General features: G+C 39.0%; 1 protein-coding gene across 1 annotated transcript in view; it reads right to left on the reverse strand.

The window, feature by feature from the left end:
• Window positions 1-4,257: 4,257 nt before the first annotated feature.
• Window positions 4,258-12,477, reverse strand: part of LOC311128725 (trace amine-associated receptor 13c-like) — a gene marked incomplete at both ends in the record, with an annotated part of 60,048 nt that continues 51,828 nt past the window's right edge. The window contains one exon of the mRNA XM_084160970.1: window positions 4,258-4,895. Within this exon, the coding sequence (XP_084017096.1) occupies window positions 4,258-4,895 (638 nt within the window). The remainder of the gene's footprint in view (window positions 4,896-12,477) is intronic.

Here is a 12,477-nt window from a genome sequence, read left to right on the forward strand (position 1 = left end):
TTCTATCGATTCCCTTGGTCATTTCATGTTTTCATGTGTATTTGAGTTATTGGCGTTCAAGCAGGCAGAAATCCATCCGGTATGACGTAGCACTGTGATAAAGTCGCTCTCACTACACTGTAAGTTAATAAGGATACATTTACATTTACGTCATTTAGCAGACGCTCTTATCCAGAGCGACTTACAAATTGGTGCATTCACCTTATAGCCAGTGGGATAACCACTTTACAATTATTATTATTATTATTATTATTATTATTATTATTATTATTATTATTATTATTATTTATTTATATTAGATTAGGACCTGTGCCGCTTCCTGTGTAAGGCAGGGTCGTACTCTCCGAATGTTGTAGAGCATGAACCTACAGGATCGGGTCACCGCCTTGATGTTAGCGGAGAACGACAGGGTGTTGTCCAGGGTCACGCCAAGGCTCTTCGCACTCTGGGAGGAGGACACAACGGAGTTGTCAACCGTGATGGCGAGATCATGGAATGGGCAGTCCTTCCCCGGGAGGAAGAGCAGCTCCGTCTTGCCAAGGTTCAGCTTGAGGTGGTGATCCGTCATCCATACTGATATGTCTGCCAGACATGCAGAGATGCGATTCGCCACCTGGTTATCAGAGGGGGGAAAGGAGAAGATTAGTTGTGTGTCGTCTGCGTAGCAATGTTAGGAGAGGCCATGTGAGGATATGACAGAGCCAAGTGACTTGGTGTATAGCGAGAATAGGAGAGGGCTTAGAACTGAGCCCTGGGGGACACCAGTGGTGAGAGCACGTGGTGCGGAGACAGCTTCTCGCCACGCCACTTGGTAGGAGCGACCGGTCAGGTAGGACGCAATCCAAGAGTGAGCCTCGCCGGAGATGCCCAGCTCGGAGAGGGTGGAGAGGAGGATCTGATGGTTCACAGTATCAAAGGCAGCAGACAGGTCTAGAAGGACAAGAACAGAGGAGAGAGAGTTAGCTTTAGCAGTGCGGAGAGCCTCCGTGACACAGAGAAGAGCAGTCTCAGTTGAATGACCAGTCTTGAAACCTGACTGGTTTGGATCAAGAAGGTCATTCTGAGAGAGATGGCAAGAGAGTTGGCTATAGACGGAACCCTCAATAGTTTTGGAGAGAAAAGAAAGAAGGGATACTGGTCTGTAGTTGTTGACATCAGAGGGATCGAGTGTTGTTTTTTTGAGAAGGGGTGCAACTCTCGCTCTCTTGAAGACGGAAGGGACATAGCCAGCGGTCAGGGATGAGTTTATCAGTGAGGTGAGGTAAGGGAGAAGGTCACCGGAGATGGTCTGGAGAAGAGAGGAGGGGATAGGGTCAAGCGGGCAGGTTGTTGGGCGGCCGGCCGTCACAAGTCGATACTTCTTTAAGATCGCGAAAACGTCTATCATACATGTCAAATTTCAATACTGGCAGATGTCATAACTCGGGAGGATGTCTTCTCTCGAATGAGCCATTGATCATATTTTAGTGATATTCCTACCTCGAGAAATGTGTAATTTAACGGAGGGTCTAGCACATTTTTCCTATCAGTCTGCCTCTTTAGTCCAGGGTGCATTGCATGGTGCTGTTGCCAGAGATATTATAGAAAGGAGATAGAAATCCAATGAATGATGGAACGTATAACGCCCCACCCAGCCGACTGTCAACCAATCGCGTTCACATTGTCTTGCTGCGTCATGCGGTTGCTAAGCTAATCGTCACTTAACCCCTCCTCTAAGTCAGTGTATACTGTATGTCGAGAAATGTGCCTATTCTCCTCAAAAGTACGTAATGTCACGATTCCAAAGCTACACGATATTACAGATAGCGAGGTCATTAAAGATTTGTAATGTTGTACTTCCTGTTGACGAAATACTTGCTAATGTTGGGTTTATAACATAGCTCCCAATAGACTCCCATTCACTCCATGAAGGAGGGCGCTCCTTGTCCCATAATCACCCAGAATGCACCGCGCAGCCCATTGACATTATATGGACAACGTTTCCCATTTCCTCACAAGTATATCTGCCGTTGCAAGTGTTAGACTTGATATGTTTTGTAATACATTTGTTGTAATTGTTTGTTCATGTAACAATTAACTGACATTATTCATCTCAGTGTTGTCGTCATAGATACATGTGGTGGTGATACAGAATGATTTGGATGGGTTGGAATGGAATGACTTGGAGAAGGCATAAGAAGGCAAGAGCTTCTTTTATAAAATACATTGTAGTCAATTTGGTTTGTATATTCCAAATACCAAAGTCTGTGGTTGTTCCATGTTATTTAATGATAGAAAGTAAGTATTCTAAATTGTACATTTTGGGTACATCATGGATCATTCTGTATGTTGTTTAACATTACCCTCTAGTGGCTCAATTAGGACACAACGTCTTCAACAAGTGCAGTGAAGTTGAAATGTACAATAATGCATGATATCAGATAACTTCCAGATCTAACTCAATGGTGTATTGTAGTAGTTCATGGTAAAATGTAAGAATATGCAATTATGGATAAAACTTTAATGTTCAGTAATAAACCATTTGTAAGGCATTTACAGTTTGCTCACCATATATTAATCATTACTGACAGATTTGTTAAATGTTAGTCAGCTAGGTATTTTAACATTCATAAATAACTACTATATGCATTAATGATTCATAGTATCAGATTGCTGCCAGGTCAGGGGTCATGCCAGAGCAGCTCTCAGATGCTGTTGAGTCAGAATGAATATAGAAATTGGGTACCACTTTATAATAACACCTTGTAATAAAGAATATTTAATATATTAAGAAATAGTTTATTCATTCATTTATAATTACTCCCACATTTGTGTTACTAAGCTAGTTGTTCACACATTTATAAATAACTTTTATAGTATGTAATACTACGATGTTTAATAAATGTCCTTGTAAACCATTTACCAATCATTGGTAAAGTTGTGTTGGTGTCCCTAAAGCGAGGACTATTCATCCTTAATAAACGTTGAGTGACCAGTGTAATTCCTCACAAAAAGATGGACATGCCATTGGTAGACATTCCAGCAGTACCTGATGCTCCTTAAGGTCTCAAAATGACCTAGAACATATCAATGGTTAAACAATAAGCACACAACACAGAGGATGTTAAAGGAAATATATGAACATTTTATTCCAAAACAGTCACACTGTTGTAGTAGTGTGCTGAAAGTAGTAGAAGTAACATGTTTTGTCTGAAAATGCTAACATTTGTGTTTATTGGCAGTGACTACCAAAACCAAAGGGTGGATTGTAGTCACTCATTAGATTAGTTCATAAACTGCTTACAGGGTAAGGGAACCAATATCTAAATACATAATTTAACTGAACATTATGTTTAAAGGGTTACTCCCTTCAATACATCACAAGTGAAGTTGTCCAAATTCTTATGGCTTCTTCAAATGTGGGGACTAGATACATAAGGTGTTCTAATTTATGTATGAAAACACCCTCAAATAAAAGGTGGCATTCTATAATGTCGCCTCATTTTAAACATTTGATGTCAAATCCAAAAATGATTTGTACATGGTACAGGCTCTAAAGAAGTTAACTCAGCCATCTACACAGCCGTCAGCAACACAGCCAAGGAGTACAAAACTAAACTTAATAATGGGAAACATAGTAATAGCTTACATAGAACAGATCTACCGCTTCTTAGACCTGCTTTCAATGAGAATGACAGCTTTATAAGTCATATTTCTATGTGAATTTGGACGGGTCACGCAAAAAGTTACATATTGAAGCTTTAAATAGTAAATATTTTCTTCATAATTTATCATTAAACACACATTTATTTATAGTAAGCTTGTTATTCACACATTTATAAATAACTTTTGTAGTGTGTTTGCTGCGGTCTCCTGCGCTGTTGTGTTTAATAATTCATGCATATAGTAGTTATTTATGAATGTGAAAATTCCTAGCTTACTAACATTTAACAAATGTGGGAGTAATGATTAATACATGGTGAGCAAACTATAAATGCCTTACAAATGGTTTATTACTGAACTTTGGTATTTGGACTTTAAAACCCTAAATGACTACAATGTCTTTTATAAAACAAGTTTATGCCTTCTTATGCCTTCTCCAAGTCATTCCATTCCAATCCATCCAAATCATTATGCATCAACACCACATGTATCTATGATGACAACACTGAGATGAATAATGTCAGTTAATGGTTACATGAACAAACAATTACAACAAATGTATTACAAAACATATCACACCTATGTGTGTCATTTTTAGGAATAAAAACATAGGAACTATGAACATCTTAACTTCAAAGTTAAAATAAGTTTAGCTGTTACTTTGAACCATGGATAAAATAAAGCATAAATTATTGGATTAATTAAGGAATTAGCAAGTGGCAGACAGCTGATGATAAATAATGATAAATTGTCAATGAAAAAAAAAAGTACATAAAAATAAAATGGAATCCAGCAACTTAGATAGGTGAAAACAACAATAGCTAGAGTTTTTGCTGCTTTTCTCTCTGACTTATTTGCCTGTACAGTTTTAACACCAGACACACTGGCAGCCTCTTTTGAAAATACCTTTCTGGCCTGTGATCTGGCCACCACAAATATTTTCAAATAAAGTGTTATAATAATAGAGCACGGGACAAACATTGTAATTACAAAGTCAATTATATCGCCCAAGACTGACCCTTCTATAGTAAAACATTCTTTCAAACACCTACTGGGTACCTGTACATTTACAATTATTTTTGCAATAGCAGCATTGTATATGATACAACAACACCAGGTAATGGATATACAACACATCATTCTTGTTATTGTTATTTTAGAGTGGTACAATAAGGGATCACACACAGCAACATAACGGTCAACAGATATCAAGACCAAACTGCCCACAGATAAAGAAGCGCATAAACAAGTATCTTTGAAGTTAATATGTTCATAGTTCCTATGCTTTTATCCCTAAATATGACACACATAGGTTTGATATGTTTTGTAATACATTTGTTGTAATTGCTTCTTTCATGTAACAATACACTGACATTATTCATCTCAGTGTTGTCATCATAGATATATGTGGTGTTGATACAGAATGATTTGGATGGATTGGAATGGAATGACTTGGAGAAGGCATAAGAAGGCATAAGCTTGTTTTATAAAAGACATTGTAGTCATTTAGGGTTGTATATTCTAAATACCAAAGTCTGTGGTTGTTCCATGTTATTTAATGATAAAAAGTAAGTATTCTAATAGTACATTCCGAGGACGTCAAGATTAATTCTATATGTTGTTTAACATCTCCCTCTAGTGGCTCAATTGTGACACAATGCCTTCATCAAGTGTGGTAAAGTTGAAATGTACAATAATGCATGATATCAGATAACGTCCAAGTCTATCTCAATGGTGTATAGTGTAAGTAGTTGAGGGTAAAATGCAAGAATATGCAATCATGGTTAACACTTTATAGTGTTCAGTAATAAACCATTTGTAAGGCATTTACAGTTTGCTCACCATTCATTAATCATTACTCCCACATTTTTTTAATGTTAGTAAGCTAGGTATTTTCACATTTATAAATAACTACTATATGCATGAATTATTAAACACAACAGCGCAGGAGACCGCAGCAGACACTTCAACCTCAACATACTGGGTATGAACACTACAAAAGTTGTTTATAAATGTGTGAATAACTAACTAAAACAAATGTGTGTGTAATGATAAATGATGAAGAAAATATGTACTTTTTAAAGCTTCAATATGTAACTTTTTGGGTGACCCGTCCAAATTCACATAGAAATATGAGTAATAGAGCTGTCATTCTCATTGAAAGCAGGTCTCAGAAGCGGTAGATCTGTTCTATGTAAGCTAGTACTACGTTTCCCATTATTAAGTTTAGTTTTGTACTCCTTGGCTGTGTTGCCGACGGCAGTGTAGATGGCTGAGTTAACTTCTCTAGAGCCTGTACCATGTACAAATCATTTTTGGATTTGACATCAAAAGTTTAATATGAGGCGACATTATAGAATGGGTGTTTTCATACAGAAATTAGAAGACCTTATGTATCTAGTCCCCCCATTTGAAGAAGTCATAAGAATTTGGACAACTTCACTTGTGGTGTATTAAAGGGAGTAACCCTTTAAACATAATGTTCAGTTAAATTATGTATTTAGATATTGGTTCCCTTACCCTGTAAGCAGTCTATGAACTGCTCTAATGAGTGACTACAATCCACCCTTTGGTTTAAGTAGTCACTGCCTACAAACACAAATGTTAGCATTTTCAGACAAAACACGTTACTTCTACTATTTTCAGCACACTACTACAACAGTGTGACTGTTTTGGAATAAAATGTTCACTATATTTCCTTTAACATCCTCTGTGTTGTGTGCTTATTGTTTAACCATTGATATGTTCTAGGTCATTTTGAGACCTTAAGGAGCATCCGGGACTGCTGGAATGTCTACCAATGGCATGTCCATCTTTTTGTGAGAAATTACACTGGTCACTCAACGTTTATTAAGGTTGAATAGTCCTCGCTTTAGGGACTGCAACACAACTTTGCCAATGATTGGTAAATGGGTTACAAGGACATTTATTAAACATCTTATGAAGGATCTTATTACATACTATAAAAGTTATTTATAAATGTGTGAACAACTTGCTTACTAACACAAATGTGGGAGTAATTATGAATAAATGAATAAACTATTTCTTAATCCATTAAATATTCTTTATTACAAGGTGTTATTATAAAGTGGTGCCCAATTTCTATATTCATTCAGACTCAACAGCATCTGAGAGCTGCTCTGGCATGACCCCTGACCTGGCAGCAATCTGACACTATGAATCATTAATGCATATAGTAGTTATTTATAAATGTGAAAATACCTAGCTGACTAACATTTAACAAATCTGTCAGTAATGATGAATAAATGGTGAACAAACTGTAAATGCCTTACAAATGGTTTATTACTGAACATTAAAGTTTTATCCATAAATGCATATTCTTACATTTCACCATGAACTACTACAATACACCATTGAGTTAGACCTGGAAGTTATCTGATATCATGCATTATTGTGCATTTCAACTTTACTGCACTTGTTGAAGATGTTGTGTCCCAATTGAGCCACTAGAGGGTGATGTTAAACAACATACAGAATGATCCATGACGTCCTCAAAATGTACACTTTAGAATACGTACTTTTTATCATTAAATAACATGGAACAACCACAGAATTTAGTATTTGGAATATACAAACCAAATTGACTACAATGTATTTTATAAAACAAGCTTATGCCTTCTTATGCCTTCTCCAAGTCATTCCAATCATTCCAAATCATGCTGCAACAACACCACATGTACCTATGATGACAATACTGAGATGAGTAATGTTACATGAAAGAAGCAATTACAACAAAACAGTATAACATAACTAGGTCAAACTAGGGAATAAAAGCATAGGAACTATACATGCTTTAGCTGTTACTTTGAACCATGGATAAAAGAAAGCATAAATTATTGGATTGATAAAATAATTAACAAGTGGCAGAAAGCCGATGATCAAAAAACTGTACAGTTTTAACACCAGACACACTGGCAGCCTCTTTTGAAAATACCTTTCTGGCCTGTGATCTGGCCACCACAAATATTTTTAATTAAAGTGTTATAATAATATAATACCCCAGACTGACCCTTCTACAATAAAACATTCTTTCAAACATTTATATTTAAGTATTAAGAAAGTATGAATAGTCCTCACTTTAGATTAGGGTCTGCAAAATTACTTTACAAGTTATTAGTAAATGGTTTATAAGGACATTATTAAACATCTTATTTTATTTATATTTTTATTTCACCTTTATTTAACCAGGTAAACCAGTTGAGAACAAGTTCTCATTTACAACTGCGACCTGGCCAAGATAAAGCAAAGCAGTGCGATAAAAACAACAACACAGAGTTACATATGGGGTAAAACAAAACAAAGTCAAAAATACAACAGAAATACATATAATATACAGTGTGTGCAAATTTAGCAAGTTATGGAGGTAAGGCAATAAAATAGGCTATAGTGCAAAATAATTACAATTAGTATTAACACTGGAATGATAGATGTGCAAGAGATGATGTGCAAATAGAGATACTGGGGTACAAATGAGCAAAATAAATAGCAATATAGGGATGAGGTAGTTGGGCGGGCTAATTTCAGATGGGCTGTGTACAGGTGCAGTGATCGGTAAGGTGCTCTGACAACTGATGCTTAAAGTTAGTGAGGGAGATAAGTGTCTCCAGCTTCAGAGATTTTTGCAATTTGTTCCAGTCATTGGCAGCAGAGAACTGGAAGGAATTGCGGCCAAAGGAGGTGTTGGCTTTGGGGATGACCAGTGAGATATACCCGCTGGAGCGCAGACTGAATGATCTTATCAATCAATCAATCAATCAAATGTATTTATAAAGCTCTTTTTACATCAACAGATGTCACAAAATGCTACACAGAAACCCAGCCTAAAACCCCAAACAGCAAGCAATGCAGATAATTAATACATACTATAACAGTTGTTTATAAATGTGTGAATAACTAGCTAGCTTACTAACATTTACAAATGTAACCGACTGGCTCGATTCGGTCCTACAGTGCCTTGCAAAAGTATTCATCCCCCTTGGCGTTTTTCCTATTTTGTTGCATTACAACCTGTAATTTAAATGGATTTTTATTTGGATTTCATGTAATGGACATGCACTAAATGGTTTGCTGTGAAGCCCATAACTAAGATCTGGTGCAACCAATTACCTTCAGAAGTCACATAATTAGTTAAATAAAGTCCACCTGTGTGCAATGTAAGTGTCACATGATCTGTCACATGATCTCAGTATATATACACCTGTTCTGAAAGGCCCCAGAGTCTGCAACACCACTAAGCAAGGGGCACCACCAAGCGGCACCAAACTGTTACAGACCTATATCCATCCTGCCCTGGCTTTCGAAGGTTTTTGAAAGCCAAGTTAACGAACAGATCACCGACCATTTCGAATCCTACCGTACCTTCTCCGCTATGCAATCCGGTTTCCGAGCTGGTCATGGGTGCACCTCAGCCACGCTCAAGATCCTAAACGATATTATAACCGCGATCGATAATAGACAGTACTGTGCAGCCGTCTTCATCGACCTGGCCAAGGCTTTTGAATCTGTCAACCACCGCATACTTATTGGCAGACTAAATAGCCTTTGTTTCTCAAATGACTGCCTAACCTGGTTCACCAACTACTTCTCAGATAGAGTTCAATGTGTCAAATCGGAGGGCCTGTTGTCTGGACCTATGGCAGTGTCTATGGGGGTGCCACAGGGTTCAATTCTTGGGCCGACTCTTTTCTCTGTGTATATTAACATGTCGCTCTTGCTGCTGGTGACTCTCAGATCCACCTCTACGCAGACGACACCATTTTGTATACATCTGGCCCTTCATTGGACACTGTGTTAACAAACCTACAAACAAGCTTCAATGCCATACAACACTCCTTCAGTAGCCTGCAAATGCTCTTAAACACTAGTAAAACTAAATGCATGCTCTTCAATCGAACGCTGATGGCACCCGCCCACCCGACTAGAATCACTACTCTCGACGGGTCTGACCTAGAGTATGTGGACAACTACAAATACCTAGGTGTCTGGTTAGACTGTAAACTCTCCTTCCAGACTCACATTAAGAATCTCCAATCCAAAGTTAAATCTAGAATCGGCTTCCTGTTTCGCAACAAAGCCTCCTTCACTCATGCTGCCAAACATGCCCTCGTAAAACTCACTATCCTACCGATCGTTGACTTCGGCGATGTCATTTACAAAATAGCCTCCAACACTTTACTCAGCAAATTGGATGTAGTCTATCACAGTGCCATCCGTTTTGTCACCAAAGCCCCCTATACTACCCACCATTGTGACCTGTACGCTCTTGTTGGCTGGTCCTCACTACACATTCGTCGCCAAACCCACTGGCTCCAGGCCATCTATAAATCAATTCTAGGCAAATCCCTGCCTTATCTTAGCTCATTGGTCACCATAGCAACACCGACCCGTAGTATGCGCTCCAGCAGGTATATCTCACTGGTCATCCCCAAAGCCAACACCTCCTTTGGCCACCATTCCTTCCAGTTCTCTGCTGCAAATGACTGGAACGAATTGCAAAAATCTCTGAAGCTGGAGACTCTTATCTCCCTCACTAACTTTAAGCATCAGTTGTCAGAGCAGCTTACCGATCACTGCACCTGTACACAGCCCATCTGAAATTAGCCCACCCAACTACCTCATCCCCATATTGTTATTTATTTTGCTCATTTGCACCCCAGTATCTCTATTTGCACATCATCTCTTGCACATCTAGCATTCCAGTGGTAATACTATTGTAATTATTTTGCACTATAGCCTATTTATTGCCTTACCTCCATAACTTGCTACATTTGCACACTGTATATATACTTTCTGTTGTATTTTCGACTTTATGTTTTGTTTTACCCCATATGTAACTCTGTGTTGTTGTTTTTATCGCACTGCTTTGCTTTATCTTGGCCAGGTCGCAGTTGTAAATGAGAACTTGTTCTCAACTGGCTTACCTGGTTAAATAAAGGTGAAATAAAATAAAATAATAATAAAAAAGGATTATTCCAAGGATAATCTCTCCAAACAGGTCAGGGACAAAGTTGTGGAGAAGTACAGATCAGGGTTGGGTTATAAAAAAATATCAGAAACTATGAACATCCCATGGAGCATTATTAAAAAATGGAAAGAATATGGCACCACAATAAACCTACCAAGAGAGGGCCGCCCACCAAAACTCATGGACCAGGCAAGGAGGGCATTAATCAGAGAGGCAACAAAGAGACCAAAGATATCCCTGAAGGAGCTGCAAAGCTCCACAGCGGAGATGGGAGTATCTGTCCATAGGACCACTTTAAGCTGTACACTCCACAGAGCTGGGCTTTACGGAAGAATGTCCAGAAAAAAGCCATTGCTTAAAACAATAATAAGCAAACACGTTTGGTGTTCGCCAAAAGGCATGTGGGAGACTCCCCAAACATTTGGAAGAAGGTACTCTTGTCAGATCAGACAAAAATTTAGCTTTTTGGCCATCAAGGAAAACGCTATGTCTTGCGCAAACCCAACACCTCTCATCACCCGAGAACACCATCCCCACAGTGAAGCATGGTGGTGGCAGCATCATGCTGTGAGGATGTTTTTCATTGGCAGGGATTGGGAAACTGGTCAGAATTCAAGGAATGATGGATGGCGCTAAATACAGGGAAAGTCTTGAGGGAAACCTGTTTCAGTCTTCCAGAAATTTGAGACTGGGACGGAGGTTCACTTTCCAGCAGGACAATGACCCTAAGCATATTGCTAAAGCAACACTCGAGTGGTTTAAGGGGGAACATTGAAATGTCTTGGAATGGCCTAGTCAAAGTCCAGACCTCAAAAAAAAAAGTGTCCATATTGTATAAATATTATATAATTATTAGATGATTCTTACCTAGACACACTTGTCTAAATTGATGGGTCATGTGAAATAAATGCTATAACCACCCCCCAGCCACATCTAGCTAAGTGGATGGGTCACTGTTGTCTTGACATGTACGCATGTTCATGAAATACAATAGATGACCGTAATCACCCCCAGACACACCTGGCTAACTTGATGGGTCATGTAATCATCTGTCAAAGTGGAATCTTTCGTTTAGACATGTAGCTAGTTAGCTAGCTAAACAATGAACCTAATGGTGCTTTCAAGACAACTGGGAACTTGGAAAAATACTGAGGTCAAATCATGACGTCAGTGATCTTCAGGTCGGAAAGTCGGGGCTCTAGAAATAGGCCAGAGTTCCCGAGTTGTAATTACGAGTTGGAGGACCGTTCAAAGCGATTTTTCCCTGTCGGAGCTATTTTTTTTTACAAGTTCCCAGTGTCTTGAACACACTGAAGTCGGAAGTCGGAGATTTCAGAGTTCCAAGTTCCGAGTTCCCAATTGTTTTCAATGCGGCAATAATCCCTACCCATACTACTAGCAATACACTAGATCTCAGGAGTGCATACAACCTAGTGCGTGTTCGGGTGGGGGATGAGTGGAAGACAGCATTCAGCACAACCACGGGGCAATATGAATACCTGGTGATGCCCTATGGTTTGATGAATGCTCCATCCGTCTTCCAGTCCTTTGTGAACGAGGTGTTTCGGGACATGCTTGGTCGCGGTGTGGTGGTCTACATCGATGACATCTTGGTGTATTCCGCAACTCGCGCCAAGCAAGTGTCCCTGGTTCGCAAAGTGCTGGCCCGACTGTTGGAAAATGACCTTTATGCCAAGGCAGAGAAGTGTATGTTTTTCTAGCAGTCCGTCTCCTTCCACTGAAACCGCATTACCACCTCAGGTGTGGAGATGGAGGGAGATTGCATTTCAGCCGTGCGTAATTGGCCGACTCCAACCACGGTTAAGGAGGTGCAGCGTTTCCTTGGCTTT

The sequence above is a fragment of the Coregonus lavaretus genome, assembly GCF_964263955.1.
Source record: "Coregonus lavaretus genome assembly, chromosome: 5".
Lineage (NCBI taxonomy): Eukaryota > Metazoa > Chordata > Actinopteri > Salmoniformes > Salmonidae > Coregonus > Coregonus lavaretus.